Genomic DNA, 22,142 nt, shown 5'->3' with positions numbered 1-22,142 from the left:
CAGGAGCCAACAAGAAACAATGGAGACTGCCATGGATTTGGCATTTGCAGATCTATTAATATGTTCAAGTCTGGCTCAAATTCTAGGAGTTTTTGCACAACTAAATATGGGAATGTCAAATGGTTTTTGAAAGGATTCGATTATAAATATTTTCAAAGGGTTAAATAGACCTTAACCCTTTGAAAATATTTATAATTTATATGTAAATATAAATATATATTTAAATATTATTTCAAAATGTTTGCTGAATATCCTTCCTGTCTATTCTACGGTCTTCAAATTTAGTATTTCTAAAATTAAATGCATTATATTTTCACTCACCATTATACACACAATAGTAACTCTGCCTGGTATCTGTATTTCTATTCAGAATATCAATATTCTCCCAGTCAGCCTTATCAAACTTACAATCTTTGATTTCTTCCTATCTCTCATCTCGCCTACTACTCCCAAGCATCCAAAACACTGAAAACTCTACAGATTTTGTTTCCACAGTAGCTAGGTTATAGTACCTTTATTTTTATCCCTATTGCTTTTGTCACCTCTGCCCTGAGCTCCTATAATTACCTGATACCTATTTCTAACTTCCATCATCCTACACACCAACTGTCAGGTTCATTTTCCTAAGACCTTTCAAACACTTTCAGTGGATTCCCCATTGCCTAATGAATCAAGTCCAGACTTTTAAATGTGATAGTCAAGTCTTTTCTGCTCTGGACCCAAAATTGCTCTCCAGTTTTACCTCTCTCTATTAATCTTCATGCAGCGCCCCCACCATCCAGTTGATTACTCCTTATTTTTGAATATGTCTTTTGATTCCTACTCACAGAGTCTTGCCATGAAATCTCTTTTACCTAAAATGCCCTGTCTCCCCATTTACCTTGTCATAATCTTCCCAATTCTCCAAAATCCATTTCTAATGCCATCTCTTATGCCATCTCCATAAACCTACTTCCCTCCCCTCAAAATGTAGTCCCTCCTTTCTTCAAAATTTTTGAAGCACTTTTATTATATGTTTTCCATAGAGAGATGACTGCTGTCCACTTGACTGGATTATAAAATCCAGAACAGAATCTAGCCTAAATTCATCTTCATATCTTAGTCCGTCAAGCATGAGAAATACTATAAGTGGTTTAATAAATATTTATTGAATTGGCAAATAAAGCAGCAGAAAAAGAAGTATGTGTTTTCACAATAAAAATTTTCAAATGTGGTACCCATCTTGCTGAAAAGTGATGGGAAATGTTGGAGCAGTGTTGCCTAGCCACCAAAAATAACATCGTTTGTAGAAACATGCCTTGATATAAGTAGGTTCATGGTACCTCAAAAGCCACATTAAAAAATATTTTTATTGTGAAATACAACATAAGAAAATATTAATAGAACATACATTTTCGGTTTAACAAAGAAGTAAAAAGTAAAATCTATATAATATCTACCCAGGTCAAGAAACAGAATATCACCAAGACCTAGAAGCAGCCACCCAGCCCGCAGTGTGCCCCATCAAATCACAGACGCTCCCCCGACACAATCACTTTCCTGACTTTCATGATAACCGCTTCCTAGTTTGCTTTTTTTTTTTTTGAGATGGAGTTGCCCAGGCTGGAGTGCAGTGATGCAATCTTGGCTCACTCCAACCTCTGCCTCCCAGGTTCAAGTGATTCTCTTTCCTCAGCTTCTGTAATAGCTGGAATTACAGGCACCTGCCACCATGCCTGGCTAATATTGTATTTTTAATAGAGACAGGGTTTCACCATGTTGGCCAGGCTAGTCTTAAACTCCTGGCCTCAAGTGATCTGCCCACCTTGGCCTCCCAAAGTGCTGGGATTACAGGCATAAACCACCTCGCCTGGTCATTTCCTAGTTTTTTGCTGATGATTTTACCCCTTATGTATGCATCACTAAACACTATAGTGTGGTTTTACCTGTTTTTAAACTTTATAAACAGTAGGATTATTCTGTATAGAGTCACAAGGGTTCAGAAGTGTTTTTGTATCTTTCATTGAACGTAGTCACTCATGTTATTGCAAATAGTTGTAATTGTTGATTTTTATTTCTATAACATTCCACTTTATGACTGTACCACAGTTTATCCAGTGTACTGTTGATGGACATATGGGTTGTATCTTGTTTGGGGTTTTAATGAGCAGTGTAGCTGTGCATATTCTTTCACACATAGCTTGGTGCACACATTTCTCTAAGATGGCATTGCTGAAAAGTGTTTTAAACTGCCACTGTAGTATAACTGGTTGGTAAGTTATAATTTACATTTTCCCAAGGTGGTCTAACTTCTATTCCTGGCTTCTTATTACAAAAAGAGCATGATATAAATATGTCACATTAATTTGAACTTATGAATAAATTAGTGTATTCTAAATTATTATAGAGGCTGGGTGCAGTGGCTCACACCTGGAATCCCAGCACTTTAGGAGGCTGAGGCAGGCAGATCACTTGAGGTCAGGAGTTCGAGAACAGCCTGGCCAACATGGTGAAACCCTGTCTCTACAAAAATACAAAACTTATCCGGTCATTGTGGTCCATGCCTGTAATCCCAGCTACTCAGGAGGCTGAGGCAGGAGAATCACTTGAACCTGGGAGATAGAGGTTGCAGTGAGCCAAGATTGTACCACAACACTCTAGCCTGGGTGACAGAGCAAGACTGTCTCAAAAAAAAAAAAAAAGAAAAAAAATATTATTACTAGAAATGTGTGTGGTTGGCTGACTAGTTGGTTGAGTGTTGGTTGGTTTCCCAATTTTAGATTGAGCATACATGTATGAGATATATGCACCTGACTGCCTCAGGTGACCACTTACCTTTTCTTCCCTTTTGCCCTTTGTTGTAGTTCCCTTCTATCCCTTAGAACTAGTTTCATTTCATCCCAGATTCCTATACTCAGTCTTTTTGTGTTCTCTGTAATGTCCTTTTTCCTTTCCCTCACTTGTTTTTTCCACTCTAGTCTCCTTACTCTTTGTCCCTGGAGAGTCACAAAATGCAGCAGAGGCTCTGCTTCTTCCTCGTCTTCCTATGAACTCTGTTCAGTTAACTCCATAAAGCCAGCAATCTCTCCCTGTCTGGCCCTTCCGATGTCTTCCAATCCGTCTTCCCTTTTACTGTACCCTGGGCCCCTAGTGAAAGAACTGGCCACCCTTGTGGCATGTCTTTGTCCTTTCTGCAACACAAAATGAACTAGCCTTTAATATCAATCATAGTAAGTAAAGATACGCTTTTTGATTTCTAAAAAATGATTGATTTAAAAAACTTGTCAAATGAAATGTTACCATTTAATTATGTCTTTTCCTTTAGACCTAATACTTGAGATTTGTTCTAATAGAAAACATTTCCTAGTAGTCCCAACGGAAAACTTTTGGTAAGAACAAAGCTAAAATAAATTCTAATCCCAGAACCTGCTGGATTTTACAGCCATCTATTAGGAGGCTTTTCAGTAAAAGCGTTTCTTTAAGAAATGACAAAACAAAACCAAAAAACCCTCCACAGAATAGAAAGGAAGTGCTGCTGCCTCTTCAGATGCTAATTTTGGCTAGTCTTGCAACAGACCTGGCTAGGAGCTACAAATAGTTCAACCAACCAGCTAGAAAAATCATGGCACCAAGGGCAGAGCCCTAGACTTTGCGTCTCCAGCAACTACTTCTCTGAAAACTGCCCAACAATGGCAGCAGGCACCCTGGAATTTGAGGCTTGAGGAAGTATATGCCAAATTTTTTCATAAAATAATGTAAAATTATCATACATTTATTTGCTTTAAAATAAGTACACTTCGATAAGCAGATGTTTTATAGAAGTGGTCATGTTACATTGACGAAGCTAAACTTTTTTTAAGAGACCGAAGATTACTATAGAAGTTAAAGTTATAAAAGAACAATTAACTCATCAAGCAATTCCACTGCTGCTCAGCCTGAAGAAGATGTTGAACATTTGAGTTGATTATAGCTAACAACCTGAGATCTCATTTACCAGAATTGTAATACAAGGAAATACATAATGTGGTACACTGGGAACTGAAACACTAATCTCTTTTTATTCCCCTTTCTTTCTCCTACTTGCAAGCTAAGCTCAGCATTGGCCAGAGAGAAGTAACAGTTCAGAAAGGACCACTGTTTAGAGCTGAAGGTTACCCAGTCAGCATTGGCTGCAATGTAACTGGCCACCAGGGACCTTCTGAGCAGCATTTCCAGTGGTCTGTTTACCTACCAACAAACCCGACCCAGGAAGTCCAGATCATTAGCACCAAGGATGCTGCCTTCTCTTACGCAGTATATACGCAGCGGGTGCGAAGCGGAGACATCTACGTGGAGAGGGTCCGGGGCAACTCAGTCTTGTTGCACATCTCAAAGCTCCAGATGAAGGATGCTGGCGAGTATGAGTGTCACACACCGAACACTGATGAGAAGTACTATGGGAGCTACAGTGCAAAGACTAATCTAATTGGTAAGCTGCTTGCCCACTTCTGCTCGCCAGCCCCTGAGAAGCCAGAGTCTCCACCATCACAATATCTTGCCATGTGACCTGGCTTTATATTGTTCCATGTTCTTTGGGAAAAGAGCCCATATACCCTTGTGGATATTTTGGAGATATGTCACAAGGGGGTATCTCCTATTCTCTAAAATTATGTTTCTTTTCTCAATTATCTTTGACATCTTTAGATGGTGTGTGGTTTTCCCAAGGCCTTGTCCACAGCTATCCATAGGTTGCTAATAGCAACAGCATTCAACAAAGCTATGAGAGTTCTCCCTGTGTTGTCTCTGCTTGGAGGCAGAAGAGTAATTTGACAAGAGAGCTGCTACCATAGGTGATAAGTCATTAACTTAGAAATGATTATTCTCAAACTACCATTCTCTAGCATATTTACATATTGGGAAAGGGTCATAGTCTTTGCAGTTGTCACTTTGTCCCTTTGCCTGGAATATCTATCACCCCCTTTTCAGCTTAACAAACTCCTACATATACTTCAGGACCCAGTTTAGATACTACCTCTTCTGTGGAACTCATCTTGACTGCTTGGGCAGAATTCCCACTTTTGTTTCTTTTAGATTGTCTGTTCATACCACTACTATCAGCATGCATCCAGTTATATGGTAACTGGCTGTTTGTATACCTCTCTCCCACCACATCCTCAGCTTCAACTCAGTGGCTAGCACTGAGTAGATGCTTGGTCACACTGGTTGATTAAATCTAAGTGTTGCTTTCATATAAGCTTAGGCTGTGTGATTTCATTTTAAGAAAACAAGAACGGTAGGGTAGTAAGACAGTTACCAAAACTTTAGTAAAGAATGCATTTGGGCTCTAAATGATACATTTTAACAGACATTATTACATTATTACAGAGCCTTATAGAGGAGCAGGTTAAGGCCCAGGGAGGTGAAGTGACATGCCCAAGTCCATGTAATAGAGACGGATGTAGGACCAGAATCTAAGGTTTCTCTGTCCCAGTGCTTTCTCCCTTTAAATACATGCTTTGTGTCTGAGTAGCTAAATTGGTTACAGCCTATGCTAATGAAGCAAAGTGAGGGTCAACGCATTGGTGAGACATTTACTTTGCCAAGTTCCGTAGACTGTACATAGATGCCAGTGTCCCCATTAGCAATAGAGAAAGCATATGGATAGGAAGGCATATGGCAAGTGGAAAACCAACTCGAAGTCTGTGTTCTTTACATATGGTAGCTCGGGGCACCATTTTCACCTAAGGAGGCCCACTGGACAAGCACTGGGCCAGTCACATTATTATCACTCCTTTGTTTCCAGTTATTCCAGATACCCTCTCTGCCACCATGAGTTCTCAGACTCTCAGTAAGGAGGAAGGTGAGCCATTAGCCCTCACCTGTGAGGCATCAAAAGCCACAGCCCAACATACACACCTCTCTGTCACCTGGTACCTAACACAGGATGGAGGAGGAAGCCAAGCCACCGAGATTCTCTCTCTCTCCAAAGATTTTATATTGGTCCCTGGGCCCTTGTATACAGAGCGGTTTGCAGCCAGTGACGTACGGCTCAACAAACTGGGGGCCACCACGTTCAGGCTGTCCATAGAGAGGCTCCAATCCTCAGATCAGGGTCAGCTGTTCTGTGAGGCAATGGAATGGATTCAGGATCCAGATGAAACCTGGATGTTCATCACTAAAAAGCAGACCGATCAAACCACTCTGAGGATCCAGCCAGCAGGTAATTATCTTCCTACGAAATTCATTAATACACTAGTATTAGGTAGTGGGTATTTATGAGGTATGCTTTAATTTTTGTTCTAATCCTTTGTTGGCTCTAAACAAATTGGCTAGAAAGTTTGATTTGATTTTGTATTTTTGTCATCTGAGAAGCATAACTAAGAGGGAGGACATTCAGTTTTGGCTCTGCCCAGATTCTTTGTGGGATAAGGTCTACTCAATGGTTAGATCGATTCCACAAGCCAGTAATGGAAGTAGTTTTGTTACCATTTTTGCCAGTCTCTGTGTTCGCACATTATCTACATTATCTAATTTAGTCGTAACAACCACCCTGTGAGGCAAGTAGTTGAGTCTCCGTTTTAAAAATGAGGACTCTGAACCTCAGACATGCTAGATGCGCTGCGTAAGCCCACCTAGCTGGTGAGAGTGGGGCTGGTATTCAGAGGGAGGCCCGTCTCTCTCCAAAGCCCACTCAGCACAGACAGCTGGGCCTCAGAGTAGCTCCAGTTTCCAACATGAAGCCTTGTCTTCGTCAGTGCTAGGATTTCCTTCCACCTGCCCCTTTTCCCAACTTGGAATGCAGTCACTTTCCTTTTTTATTATTTTTTTAATTAAAAAAATTTTTTTAAGGACAGGGTCTTGCTATGTTGCCCAGGCTGGCCTTGAACTCCTGGGCTCAAGCAATCCTCCTGCCTCGGCCTCCCAAAGGGCTGGGATTTCAGGCATGAGCCACCACACCCAGCCTGCTGTCACTTTTCATAATCTTTTGGCATTTTTGTCAAAGCAAGTATAAAGGCCTTGTCTGTGATTCTTGGTCTCTCCCTATAGGCTTTTGTCCAACAGGATTGGTTACTAAGCCATATACTGTATACCCATTGCTAAAAGCAATGATCCCATGGTGGATCATTAAAGTTTTTTCTTTATTAAAAAGAGTGTTATTGTGTTCCACTAAAAATTGTCCTGTTGGCCTCAAGTATCCAAGTTACACTCATGAGTCCTATGGAGCAATATCACATGTGCTTTTTAACTTCAGAAAATTCTGCTGGAGATTCTTAGCCAAAAAAGACATTAAGAAATCACAATTTACAGCAATTCAGTATAAAATATTTAATTTAATATATCTATTTAATTCAGTATACAATATTTTAATTTTTAATTTAAAAAGCATACATTACTATATGCATCATACGTTTGTGCATTCATCTTGCTTACTAAGAGTGCATTCGGAAAACCATGTGTACTGCCCTTTCCAGGTGACTTAAGGAAGAGTCATGAGTGTTTTTTACTCTAAGGATTTTTTTTTTTGGTTTACCTGCCAGTATAGAGCTGAACTCTCACATAAAATGTGATCCCCGTGGCATCCTTACAGAGGGTATCATCTCTCTCTTGTACTGAAAGGACAGGGGCTGTGGGCTCTCTACATACCTGCCTTGCTTTTGTTTCCCAGTGAAAGATTTTCAAGTCAACATTACAGCTGACAGCTTGTTTGCTGAAGGGAAATCCTTAGAACTGGTTTGCCTGGTTGTAGGCAGTGGCCGTGACCCACAGCTTCAAGGCATTTGGTTCTTCAATGGGACTGAAATTGCTCACATTGATGCTGGTGGAGTCCTGGGCCTGAAGAATGACTACAAAGAGAGAGCAAGTCAAGGAGAGCTCCAGGTCTCAAAGTTAGGCCCCAAGGCTTTCTCTCTCAAGATCTTCTCTCTGGGCCCAGAGGATGAAGGCACCTACAGATGTGTGGTAGCAGAGGTCACGAGAACACGCACAGGTTCCTGGCAGGTGCTTCAGAGAAAGCAGTCACCAGACAGCCACGTGCACCTGAGGAAGCCAGCAGGTATGTGAAGTCAAGACCCGGCATGCACTGGGCTGCTTTCAGATGCCCCCTCGTCAGTAGAAGACCCCTTTGTGGATACAATGGGGATCTTCGTGAAGAGCAGGTTTCAATCAGATCATATTGGAGGTGGAGTGGAGTGGAGTAAAGGAAGGCACCCAAACTAGCTGGAGACCCGAGTCCTATTCCTGAGTCATTACTTAGGCTGCGACCATGAACACACCACTTTACGTCTCTAAGTCTCAGCTCCCTCATCTGTAAAATGATGGCACACAACTAGATGGTCTTTAAGTTCCTTCTTGCTGGCTTAGAGTCTAAGCCCTCTGCCTTGTGTGTGTGTGTGTGTGTGTGTGTGTGTGTGTGTGTGTGAGAGATATGAATAGGGTAAGAGTAAAAAGCTACACTTTGTCCTCCTTCCTGGGGAATGAACACCCATGTTATCCTACCTTGAGACTCTGCTGGCATTTTTCAATTGCCTTCTGTTAATCTCCTGCTATGTCAACCTGGTGTGGGAGATAGTACTTAGTCATAATTCTGACTCACAGTAAGAAACGAAGAGGTAATTGATAGTGGGCAGACTCCATCCTCTGCATTTTGCTGTGATGTGGTGAGACGCCGGTCCAAATGGTTCTGAGTGTCTGCAAGCACAGAACTGAGGAAACCACGCAGTTTACCTTTACTTTATGAAGGTTGGGCGACTTTAAACATGTTTGAATAATCATTGCCTTTTGTGTGGAGAAAAACAGACAAATCTACAACTAATATAAGGATTCACTAGGCTGGGTTTAAATTCAAAGTCCAGAAAGATTAATTGCCCCAAAATTTTTTTAATGTTTTAAATGTTTAAAAACTGAGCTGAAAATAAAGATGTCCTTGTTGCACTGGCTTATTGGAGACATCTCCAAAGATAGATAAATTTTCCTTTCATGTTCTCCAATACGCCATTTACTAGGAATGAAGATGCACTGATTTGGCCTTGAGTGGCAGGCCAGGAGGTGTGTTGTGTTCGCTTTCACACTAAACATTTGGTCTGACTTTCTAGAATTAAGGAAAAACAATATAGGTAGGGTTTACATATTTATGCAGAGATAAGTTTCTGCTTTATGCATCTCAGCCTTCTCTGGAACATATCTGCAGGCTTTTGTAAACCTGGTATGTGGGAATTTCACCCAAAGGGGAACTTCAGGGTACACAGCTGATAATCCTATCAATAGGGTCATCTTCTAAAACTAAAAATAGTTCTTTGTATAGGCTGGAGTCTACACTGGGCTTACTATGTAGACACAGAAAAAGTTATTAGCAAATTTATTAAGGATCTTATTTAGCATTCTGTTTTGAAAGTCAAACGTTACTCGAAGTATTGGCAACATTTCATCATTTATGAATATTTTAATCACCCATTACCGTTGTGAATGTGTAACTTACATACATTTCGTAAGTTTATTACTTCTTACCAAAAGGCAGTAATGGCCACAATGAACTAAGGAAACATCATTTAAAAAAAAAAAAAATCATGTTAGTTTAAACTAATCATCATGGTTATCTTAAAGTGGTGAGATTATGAGTAATAATTTCCCCTCCAATGTCTAAACTTCAGTTATGAGTCTATTTTTAACTTGAAAAAAATTAAATTTGAAAGCAGATTTGCTCTTTTAAAAAACATATTTATGGACATTAACCTTCATTCTGTCTTTGTTACTTATGTATATGTATGCATAAAACAGTCAAAGACTGAACTCCTTCCTCCGCAGGGAAGAACAATTTGCAAATTCATTTAGATCCTATTTAGATTTCTAATGCCAGTTCTATTTTATTTTCCTCTTTTGCTTTGAATTACCTCTGCTTTTGCCAGAGCCTATCATTAAACACTAATGCTAGCAGCTAACCTTTACTAAGTACTTTCCCTAGCCATCCAGGCTAAGCTCTTTGCATGTGCCATTTGTTCAGTCTTCTCAACAATGCAGCAAGGTGAGCACTATTATCATCTTCATTTTTACAGAAAAGAAAACTGAGGCTCAGAGAGGTCAAATATGTTGCCCAGGGCAATTCTGACTCCAGGAGCCGTGGCCTTAAATTAGTGCTGGGCTGCCTAGAATGTACAATCTCCTGCTGTATCTCTACATTGCTCACAAAGCAACCAGGACAAGACCTTGCAGAATTCATGTTTGTTGAATGAATGTGTTTGTTGAATGATGACTTGAATTTCCCATCTGAGAGTCAGATTTACATTTATGGTTTTACACTGTAGTTTAGACATAAGAAGCCTCTCTGTTTGCAACAACGTGTATATGTATATATACATGTATTTTCCCCCCAAGTAATTGTTTTTTATAGTAATATTGTGAACAGAGATGTAATTAACAATGTTTCTTCCTCATTCAAAACACTTACTAAACCAATTAGCTTGATTAGGGAAAGATAAGAAAGAGGAAGATCTTTTTGAACTCTGAAGGTCCGAATTCTAAAAAACTAAAAATTTAAATAAACACAGCTTTATTACTTTCAGGCTCTTATATCTACCCTAATTAATATACTAAAACATTACCAGATGTTTGGCCAACTAGATATCCTTAAGGAAGAGTTGATTTAACAAACTAATAAAAAATACGTGCAAGTGATAAATGGCTTAAGTAAGCTGGGCACAGTGGCTCATGCCTGTAATCCCAGCCCTTTAGGAGGCTGAGACAGGAGGATTGCTTGAGGCCAGAAGTTCAACACCAGCCTAGGTAACAAAGAGAGACCCTATCTCTGCAAAAAATTTAAAAATTAGCCAGCGTGGTGGCACGTGCCTGTAGTCCCAGCTACTGAGGCACGAGGCAGGAGGATCGCTTGAGCCAAGGAGTTTGAGATTGCAGTGAGTTAAGATCACAGTGCTGTGTTCCAGCCTGCACAACAGAGCAAGACCCAGTCTTTAGAAATAAATAAATTGTTTAAGGGTAAATACATCCTCCGATATTCTTTCTGCTATCTTGTTTCCACTATTTAAGTGTTTGGCAAATCTTTTGCCGGAGGGTGGTGCAAGAGGAAACAGCCCGATTTGACTTGTCACAAACTAGTCAAGTCCTAATTAATGAGATTTCACTGTATTTTAGAAAATTTCTTATTTACCTAAAACGGTTTTTTTCTTCTATAATCTGTAACAGCAAGAAGTGTGGCCGTGTCTATCAAGAACAAGCAGCAAGTTGTGTGGGAAGGAGAGACCCTCGCCCTTCTCTGTAAGGCTGGTGGAGCTGAAAGTCCCCTGTCTGTGAGCTGGTGGCACATCCCACAGGATCAGACACAGCCCGAGTTTGTGGCTGGCATGGGGCAGGATGGCATTGTGCAGCTGGGTGCCTCCTATGGAGGACCCGGTTACCATGGCAACACAAGGTTGGAGAAAGTGGACTGGGCCACCTTCCAGCTGGAGATCACCTTCACTGCCATCACAGACAGTGGCACATATGAGTGCAGAGTATCTGAGAAGTCTCGGAACCAGGCCAGAGATCTGAGCTGGACTCAGAAGATTTCAGTTACTGTAAAGTCTCTGGGTAAGTGTCAGAGGAAGTCCTTTTCTGCACCTGTATATCACTCAATTCATTCTGCAGTGGAATTGGATTGCGTGTTATCCTGAATCCCCCAGTGATGGTATGTGTACCCTAGGACACAGAGCATAGTCTCTGGCTACCCTCTCTGTCAATCAATCTTTAAAGTTTCTTCATCTTTGTAAAGATCATCTTTAGGGTGCAGCTTGTAAATTGTTGTTCAAAGTTAAAAACAAAACCCTATGAATCAGCTTATAGATGAGTATAGCTGAGCCTCATATCTTCTGGCTTTTGAGAGCTGCAGCCCTGGGATTGCAGAGCCCATTGGAGCATGTGCAAAAAAAAGGGTTCTGATACTGAACCCACGCATGGGGGTAAGGGAAGGAGGCCAGACATCTGGGGTGGGGAGTGCTCCACCCACTCAGCAGCAGCTGTCTAAGTAGCAGATTGGGGAAACACTGCCTATTTGTTGTGGCTGCTGGGAACAGTCTTAGAAGAGGATCAACTTTGCAAAATTGAGGTCAGAGTTCAGGACAGACTGTACTGAGAATCAACTTCTACTCTATAAAATATAAAACTCCAGATGTACAAATGCATGGTCCTACTCAAAGAGGTGGCAACTAGAAAAACCTGAAAGTGCTGTATTTTAATCTGGTACATATATTAGAAATTATGTTTCATTTTTCTGTCTAGAGTCAAGTTTACAAGTTAGTCTGATGAGCCGTCAGCCACAAGTGACGTTAACCAACACCTTTGACCTGTCCTGCGTCTTGGGGACTGGTTACTCTGACCTCAAGGTGCCACTCACTGTGACGTGGCAGTTCCGGCCAGCTAGCTCTCACGTCTTCCACCAGCTTATTCGAATCACCCACAATGGCACTATTGAATGGGGGAATTTCCTATCCCAGTTCCATAAGAAGACGAAAGTTTCACAGTCTTTATTTCGTTCACAACTCCTGGTGCATGATGCCACTGAGGAAGAGACAGGAGTGTATCAGTGTAAAGTAGAAATTTATGACAGAAATTCCCTATACAACAACCACCCTCCGAGAGCTTCTGCCATCTCTCACCCATTGAGAATAGCGGTCACTTTACCAGGTAAGTGTGACTTGAAATTAATCCCTGCTTTAAAAACAAACAAATAAATAGCAAGCCTCCCATTCTGGGTAAGTTATAACAAGAAAACATAAAATACTTTCTCCCATATTTGTTCTATCTAAGTAAGCACCACATCATGAATGATACCCAGGTCAACATTGAGTTAGTATGCACGGGTTGGCCATACTGGTGGTTAAAACATTGAAATACCTTCCATGTCAGCTAATTGCTGCTCTCTATCCATTCCCCATTTTCCTCTAAGTTCCCACCATCCAGCAACTAAAGGGTACCACGTGGCACAGCAGGGGGCCTCTAGGACCTGGCTCCGGGGGAGAAGATACGTTTTGGATTGGTCACGGTCCAGGCCTTACCAGTTAGTAAACATTTGCAATGTCTCTGCTGGTGGTAGGGATAAGGTAAATTCCACTGGAATACATCCACCTACTTATTTGTAAGGTATTAATGTATAAGAGTCAGAAAATTTATTATTACAATCACATATAATCCATCTCATCAACTGATAATACAGCACAGGAGATAAAAGTGAGATACCACCTAGGCAAAGTTCTGCTGTGTCATGTATCTTTTGTCTCATAGTCTGCATTCTCTTAGGACAGAGTGATGGAGAGACATTGAATTATTTAGATCTGACAATCACTGGATAGCAGAACAGCTTTGGATGAGCCACCTAATCTGCTCAAGCCTTAGTTACCTGATCTGTAATTGTTAATGTGCAATTTAAATATGGTGACATATATAACATGCCGAGTACCTGACATACCAAGATGATGCTCAAACGTGGTCGCTGTCATTCTCGCTGCCGCTGTGCAACATTTTTGGTAATAGTAATGATCCCCTTGTTCTTGAATTCATGCTTAATTAATTTGTCCTCTCTGTGGTATTTGCAACTGCTGCCCCAATCTGTCTTCTTGAAACTTCCTTTTTCCTTGGCACCATGACACAAGATTTTCTCCTCCACTGATTTATTCTTTAAAGAAAATAGTTTCTCTGGATTTTATTCTTAGCTTTGATCTCTTTTCATTCTATACGCTTTCCTGCAGTGGACTCATCCCTACCTATGGATACAACCTGTATGTTCACAACTCCCAAATTCATTATCTTGACCAATTTCTCTTCTGATCTCCAGACTCATATATCCAGCGGTCTCCAAGACATGTCTGCACTCATTATGTCAAAACATAAACCCCCCATTATCATCCAAAGCTCTTCCTTCTACATTGCCCCTTATGTCCCCACTCCCCATCAGTGACCCAAGTTGAAAACCTGAGTCATCACAACTCTTATGTTCACCTTGTATCTAAACTCCCATAGTGTGACATGCAAGGCCCTTTATCATCTGGTACATTTGTGTCTTTCCAGCATCATCTCCTTCAACTTTCCATCGTGAATTTGAGCTTCAGTCACACTGAATTACTTGCAGCTCCTCAATAGTCCATGTTCCCTCTCACTTTCAAAATCTTTGGTCAAGTTGCATCTTTTGTGCAGAAATCCTTAACCTCTTCTCTATCAGAATAATTCCTATAAACCCTTAAGACTCAGCTCAGAATTATCCCTCCAGGAAGTCTCCCCTCACTCCTGTATTTGGGCTAGGAGACCCTGCTGTGTGCTCAGATAGGCACTTCTACATACCTCTGTCTTAACATGAGGGACATGAGGAACAAAAATTGTACACTGAGGCCAGAGGTGGCTCACACCTGTAATCCCACACTTTGGGAGGCCAAGGCAGGCAGATCACCTGAGGTCAGGAGTTTGAGACCAGTCCGGCCAACATAGTGAAACCCCGTCTCTACTGAAAATGCACAAATTAGCCAGGCGTGGTGGTGTGCACCTGTAGTCCCAGCTACTCAGGAGGCTGAGGCACGAGAATCACTCTGCACAGGAAGTGGAGGTTGCAGTGAGCCAAGATCATGACAGTGCACTCCAGCCTGGGTGACAGAGCAAGACTCCATCTCACACAAAACAACCAAAAATTTCACACTTGAGAAAGGTTTCTCAAGACTTATTTCAGCTCCACATTCTAAATGCGGAAGACAGCGATCAGGGCAAATATCATTGTGCTGTGGTAGAGTGGCTGTCTGTCTACAAATGGCACTTGGCACCATCTCTAAGCCTCTGTCCCTGTACTTGTCTCCCTCTAGAGTGTGAGCCACTGAGGGAAGATATCCACAGGGCCTGGAATTGTCTGGCACATAATATAGTGTGTGCTTCATAAATGTTTGCTGAAGGAAGAGTAAAGAGACCTACTGGCAACACCAATAAGCAGTTACAAAAGTAGAGTGGGTGATGTGAGCAAGACGTGAGAAGAAGATTTGGGAACAAGGATGGTCACTCATCTTTCTGACAAAGCAGAAAAGCTGCTGGGGTCAAAGATTAGTTGACTCCACATCCATACGATGTTTCCACAGTTAAGTGGCTGCAAAGATGCACACAGTTTTAATCACTCATGTACAACTTCCTTTTGTTTACCCATGTTTGAAGGCAGATACAACTAGAGTTTGAAAATTGTGAATCCAGAAGTACTCTGCATATTAAACACACAAACACAGCATTAATAGGGCCACTTTCTCCCAATCTGATACATGAAATATGACAGAAGAGATGCTTGTGCTTAAATACTGAAGCAGTATCATGTGGAAGAGAGATACTGGGCTTGTCTGTGTGACACTCCCTCTGCCACACCACCCCTACCAAGCACAGGTAGCACTAGGACTAGTCATGAAGAGATAAAATTCAACTTGATATCAGAAAGCATTCTGGAGTGGCAGAGCTGTCCAAAGATGAAATGGGCTGCCTTGTCAGCTAGTGATGTTGTTCAAAAGCTGGATGAGCAGTGAGCGGGGCTACGGTAGAGGGAGTTCACCCATATGATGGCGGGAGGATGCAGTGTCATACTTGACCTCTAATGTCTCTACTACCTTAACTTTCTGTTTTGTAGCAAAGTAACTGTTTCCATTTTTTAAATTTAGAGAGCAAGCTAAAAGTGAATTCAAGGAGTCAAATCCAAGAGCTCTCCATCAACTCCAACACTGATATAGAATGTAGCATCTTGTCCCGGTCCAGTGGAAACCTTCAGTTAGCCATCATTTGGTATTTTTCTCCTATTTCCACTAATGCCTCCTGGCTAAAGATCCTGGAGGTGGACCAAACCAATGTTATAAAAACTGGGGATGAGTTTCACACCCCATGGAGAAAACAAAAATTTCATACTGAGAAGGTTTCCCAAGACTTATTTCAACTGCACATTCTGAATGTGGAAGACAGCGATCAGGGCAAATATCACTGTGCTGTGGAGGAATGGCTCCTGTCTACAAATGGCACTTGGCACAAGCTTGGAGAAAAGAAGTCAGGACTAACAGAATTGAAACTCAAGCCCACAGGTAAACCTTGAGGGTGTATCCTCACCATGTCTGTCTGTCCGATGGCTGTTTTTTCTTGGGCAGCTCTTCTATGGAGTGATTATGTGGGAGTAAAAATATGACCTAAAGTCATAGGAACAGTGTCCACCTACAAATGACTGCAGGACCGGGTAGTCCACCAGAGGAGGGGAGGTCACTTAAGGTGATTCAATCTGAGGTTTTGGGGAGCTGAGGCAGAAGCAAGATCCCTTTGATTGGTTCGCTTCTCAGCCTGGCAGCCTAGTCTATGCAGCTACCCAGGGTATGGTATCTCCAGATCTCTATAATAGCAAGCTGTGTCATTCCAGTGGGGCTCTACTGTAATTTGGCAGAGAAAGAGTAATACGAAGCATATTTCTCCCACTGTGAACAGAAACTGTACAACTCTATGGGGATGTGTGGAGAAATTGCTTCTCAACATTTAGCTGCCTAAACATAAGGCAAATAAGAGTAGTTAACTGTTGGAATGGCTTACTGAAGGAGTCTCCTCTTCCTCAGGAGATCTTTAAAAATGCAATGGAAGTTCCGCACTGGTCTAAGAGTGCTGCTGTCTAAATGTGGGCAGGGTTGATTAGGTCTCTCAGCATAGGTTAGGTCACCTCCAGTGTTGATTAAAATTAAATGAATGTCACAGCCAAGGTTCGGGAACTGGCCAAGATCCAACAGCACAATGCAGAGAAGTTGATCTAATCTGGTGCTTAAAATATTATTTTCAAGGTAATGTTAAAAAAAAAAAAAAAAGGATGATAATTCAGCATTACTATGTATTAGGCAATGGAATACAAAGATAAAGAAGGCACAGCCCTGCCCCTTAAGGAGCTCCCAGTCTGGTGGGACAACAAGGGCAAAACAGCAGCTTGGTATGGGATCTCTTCCTGCCCTCTGGCTTCCCTTCTCTATGTTCTTCAAGCCCCTTCTTCTCCCTGCTAAATGCATGTGTTCCTCAGGGACAGATCCTGGGCCTGTTTTGCTTCTTATTCTCTGCTTTCCTCAGAATTTCTTAAATACTGCCCTGGTTTCAACTACCACGTTCTGGATGATAACCCTGAGATTTTGTGCTTAGTCCTGATCTCCTGAGCTCCAAGCCTTCATACCCAACTGCCTGCTGTACATTTCTACTTGGATGCCCCCATACTCAGCATGCCCTGAATTGCACTTAGCATCTCTGCCATCTCACCATGCTCATTTGTACTTCTGCATTTCCCATCTGTGTGATTGGCATTCTGTCTCCCAGTCATCCATGCCAAACCCTTGACCACATGTGCATGCCCCTCGTCAGGAGGCAGCCACTGCTTAGCTCAAGTGCCTCCCATGTACAAATGTGGACTCCGTGTTGTCAGATCTTTTTGCATATCTACAGATGCCTAAAATCTTTTTTGGTAACATCTCCCAGTTTGAGAATGTCCACAACTAATTCACTTCTTTTTTTTTTTTTAGACAGTCTGGCTCTGTCACTCAGGCTGGATTCAGTGGTGTGATCTTGGCTCACTGCAACCTCCATCTCCCGGGTTCAAGCAATTCTCCTGCCTCAGCCTCCAGAGTAGCTGGGACTACAGGCGTGCGCCACCATGCCCAGCTAATTTTTGTAATTTTAGTAGAGACGGGGTTTCACCATATTGGCCAGGCTGGTCTCAAACTCCTGATCTCGTGATCTACCTGCCTTGGCCTCCCAAAGTTCTGGGATTATAGGCATGAGCCACTGCGCCTGGCCTAGTTCTTTTAAAATACTGCAAGTGTCCAGCAGAACATACCTGTGGGCTTGGCGTGGCTGTGGACTTCCGGTTGTGCACGTCGTCTAGGGAACAAGTTAACGAAGAGGCCCCAGAAAGATGCTGAGAATGACTGGTCAGAGTTGTAAGAAGGATATTTTATCTGAGATAGGAAAAAAAGAAGTCAATTTCAAGGAGAAAATGGACTCCAGTAACAAAAACCACATAGAGAAAAGGACTAGAGGGTCCCTTGAACTGGGAAATTAGGCCCTGACCAAGTATAGTGATGGGATTGGAAGCGAGATCACAATAAAATAGGAAGTAATTTGAGGCAAGGAAACAGCAACAGTATCACATAAGCTAATATTCCATGTGCTTCTCCATGAAGGAGAGAGTAAACATGGTAACTAAGAAAGAGTCCAAGATCAGACAGAATTATTCTCTTAAAGGTAGATTAATAAATGTGTTAGGGTCGGGCTTAGTGGCTCATGCCTATAATCCCAGCACTTTGGGAGGCCAAGGCGGGTGGATCACCTGAGGTCAGGAGTTCGAGACCAGCCTGGCCAACATGGTAAAACCTCGTCTCCACTAAAAATACAAAAATTAGCCCCCTGCCTGTAATCCCAGCTACTTGGGAGGCTAAGGCAGGAGAATCACTTGAACCCGGGAGGCAGAGGTTGCAGTGAGCTGAGATTGTGCCGTTGCACTCCAGCCTGGGCGGCAGAGTGAGACTCCATCTCAAAAATATATAAATAAATAAATAAATAAATAAATAAATAAATGTGTTTGTAGTAGAATTGTAGTAATGCACGCTATAATTTCTTTATTTTGTTTGTAACTACTTTAGCCTTCATTCTAAATCCTCACCTGCTGGTTAGCAAGGGGGAAAAAGGTAAATGTCAAAATCTGTTTAAAACTTAGTCTAATCCAATCATCTAAATAGTTCCCTTGGATGGCTTTCTAACACTTGCATCAAATGTTCAGTCTCTCGGATGGCCTCCTCTCTTCCTGCATCTACACCCAGGTAATATCTGGGTGGATGGGAGGAGAGTAATTTGCTAAGAATGAGGGGTCCTGGTGGAATACATGGCTTGAGGGAGCTGCTAAAAGTTGTGAACGACCACTTTGGGAAGTAGAGGAGGAGTGAATCAAGGATAAATAAAAGCAGCAGGCAGAGGGCCCTGCAGCAGCTGTGTGGTTTTCAATGGCAGGGTCCAGCAGGCAAGCCGTTGGGCTAAAGGAGGAAAGAGACTGGTTTCATTCCTAGCAGAGAGTGTTCTAGCAAATGTGAAAAACAGGGACCAAGGACAAGGATGAAAATGAATGTGGCCAGGCGCCGTGGCTCACGCCTATAATCCCAACACTTTGGGAGGCTGAGGTGGGCAGATCACTTGAAGCCAGGAGTTCAAGAGCAACCTGGCCACATGGTGAAACCCCATCTCTACTAAAAATACAAAAAATCAGCTGGGCATGGTGGCATACACCTGTAATCCCAGCTACTTGGGAGGCTGAGGCAGGAGAATTGCTTGAAACCAGGAGGCAGTGGTTGCAGTGAGCCGAGATCATGCCGCTGCACCCCAGCCTGGGTGACAGAGCAAGACTCTGTCTCAAAAAATAAAAATAAAATAAATGCACTGATGTCTAAAGAATATAAGAGCTTCCCAGTGAGAACTAGATTTTTCAGAGGTGGTATCCAATCTGAACATCTGCATTCTCTAATTTACTGCCATTTTATTGTCTAGGAAGTAAGGTACGTGTCTCCAAAGTGTACTGGACCGAAAATGTGACCGAGCACAGAGAGGTGGCCATCCACTGCAGCCTGGAGAGTGTAGGCAGCCCAGCCGCTCTGTACTCTGTGATGTGGTACTGGAACAGAGAAAACTCTGGAAGTAAAATGCTGGTGCACTTGCAACATGATGGCTTGCTGGAGTATGGGGAAGAGGGGCTTAGGAGGCACCTGCACTGTTACCGTTCATCCCCTACAGACTTTGTCCTGAAGCTTCATCAGGTGGAGATGGAGGATGCAGGAATGTACTGGTGTAGGGTGGCAGAGTGGCAGCTCCATGGACACCCAAGCAAGTGGATTAATCAAGCATCCGATGAGTCACAGCGGATGGTGCTCACGGTGCTGCCTTCAGGTAACCGGGGGTTTATCTACCGTGAGCTCATGGTCAGGAGGATACATGGCTCTCCTCTTATGCCCTCCCTCTCACCTATCTTTTGCTCCTTCTTCAGACTGAAGACAATTTTCAGGTTCCCTAAAGAAGATGACTTTGCTCTCTCTCTCAATAGTAACTCATTTGAACAAACAAGGTTCACATGAGGTTTTGGCACAGACGCTTAAGTATCAGGAGCATCTGACAGGTCCATGTCTTTCTGCTGGGGTTCAAGGAGAGGGTGGGAGGTGAGCAATAAGCTCAGCTTACTGAGGGAAAGGGCCATTGGAGAAGTAGGGGTGTGGTCTTGGTGCCAGACACCAGGAAGCATAAAGGGAAAATCATCAATAAAGGTAACAATCCTGAGACACCAGCTAGCTTTAGTGACACTCCTTGGGAAGGACAGAATGCTGTTGAGAACATATGGGAACATCTAAGAAGTAGGGATAGGTGCACCCCAGCCCAGCAGGGCTTCCAGAGGGGAAGGTGAGGCTATCCAATTTGTTCCTTGAGGGGGTCCATCATTGTTTTTCCGTGTTCATTCTCCAGCGAAGTTTTCTCCTGAGTGCCAGGCAGAAATGTTTTTTCTATCAGCCTTTTTTTTTCTTTCCAACAATTACAGGAAGTCCCATACTTGTGAGCACATTCCGTACATGTTTTCCCAGTGGAATTCATAGACTCTGTAGAATCGGCAGTTTTTGCAGTAGAATAAATAGATAAGAACCGTAAAAAGTATACAGTCTGTGATGAAAAGCATGTCTTCTCTGAGGCAGATGGGATCCTTCATAGCATACATATTGTTAATCTTTGTGAGATCCTTGTAAAACAGGTATATGGTTTTTAAAAGATAAACCTGGAAAGAAAACATTAAAAATTGAGTGGCCTTTGTATTCTTCAGAAAGCCTTTGTCATGACAAACTGAGGGTTTTGAGGGTAATGAATGTTGAGGATTTCCAAGGAAATCCCTGTAATGTAGCATCTGGGCTCCTCTACCTGGCTGTTCCTTTCTGGTAGTCAGGGAGGCAGTGTGGGTGATAAAAAATCCCAGGGGCTGGAATCAGACCAGCCTAAGCTCCAATCACAGCTCTACTACCAATACCAGCTATGAAATCATACTCTGGTTACTTGCTGTGAGCCTCAGCTTGCTATAAAATGAAGATCATAATATAAATATATATATAAAGTATCCAGTACAGTGCCTGGCACATGGTCAGTACTCAGCAAATGTAATCTCCTTCTCCCCTTATGCCTCCAAACATGCGGCACATACATATACACACAGGTATACACACATCTACATGTGTACATCTATGTGACAAAATAATGGCACTTGTTTAATAAATAACTATATGAGGTTCTGAGGGCACAAAAGTGTATATACAGAGTCTGTTCCCACAGAGCTTAGAGTCCAGTGGGAGAAATCAAGTCCAACATAATAGGTGTCTTCAAAGAGGTATTTCCCGTAGACTATGGGAACAACAGAGGCAGGGCTGGAGTGAAGGGCTAGGTAGGGAGGCGATCTGGGAAGGTTCCCCAGAGTCTGGGGCTCATGAAAAGGAAGAAACTTATTTTAGGAAAATGAAAGAGTATGCAAGATGATAATAAGATGTAAAATTTCATGTTATATTCAGGGAACTCCTGGTCATTGAGAATGGCAGGAACTGCAGTCTCTATGGTACAATAGCAAGAGATGAGACCAGTGAGGTGGAGAAGGTACAGATAGATCCCAAATGTGATTATGAAGCTAAGAAGGAAGAACTTTATCATGACAGTGGTGGAGTGTCATTGAAAAAGTTTAAGCAGGGAAGTGACATGATCAGGTTTTCCTTTTAGAAAGTTCCCACATTAGGCCGGGCGTGGTGGCTCAAGCCTGTAATCCCAGCACTTTGGGAGGCTGAGACGGGAGGATCACGAGGTCAGGAGATCGAGCCCTTCCTGGCTAACACGGTGAAACCCCGTCTCTACTAAAAAATACAAAAAAAACTAGCCGGGCGAGGTGGCGGGCGCCTGTAGTCCCAGCTACACGGGAGGCTGAGGCAGGAGAATGGCGTAAACCCGGGAGGCGGAGCTTGCAGTGAGCTGAGATCCGGCCACTGCACTCCAGCCCGGGCAACAGAGCAAGACTCCGTCTCAAAAAAAAAAAAAAAAAAAAAAAAAGAAAGTTCCCACATTAAAATGAATTGGAGGCCGGGCACGGTGGCTCACGCATGTAATCCCAGCACTTTGGGAGGCCG

General features: G+C 42.5%; 1 protein-coding gene across 2 annotated transcripts in view; it reads left to right on the top strand.

Moving 5' to 3' along the window:
• Positions 1–22,142, top strand: part of LOC105479107 (CD101 molecule) — a 36,194-nt gene that overhangs the window by 4,391 nt on the left and 9,661 nt on the right. For both annotated transcript variants that reach the window (XM_011736924.3, XM_071096478.1), the window contains exons 2-8: positions 4,067–4,447; positions 5,762–6,178; positions 7,625–8,011; positions 11,152–11,535; positions 12,223–12,627; positions 15,615–16,025; positions 19,495–19,890. In XM_011736924.3, the coding sequence (XP_011735226.2) occupies positions 4,067–4,447; positions 5,762–6,178; positions 7,625–8,011; positions 11,152–11,535; positions 12,223–12,627; positions 15,615–16,025; positions 19,495–19,890 (2,781 nt within the window). The remainder of the gene's footprint in view (positions 1–4,066; positions 4,448–5,761; positions 6,179–7,624; positions 8,012–11,151; positions 11,536–12,222; positions 12,628–15,614; positions 16,026–19,494; positions 19,891–22,142) is intronic.

The sequence above is a fragment of the Macaca nemestrina genome, chromosome 1 (assembly GCF_043159975.1).
Source record: "Macaca nemestrina isolate mMacNem1 chromosome 1, mMacNem.hap1, whole genome shotgun sequence".
Lineage (NCBI taxonomy): Eukaryota > Metazoa > Chordata > Mammalia > Primates > Cercopithecidae > Macaca > Macaca nemestrina.
The sequence above is the reverse complement of the archived record's forward strand: the minus strand, read 5'-3'. Positions and strand labels throughout refer to the sequence as shown.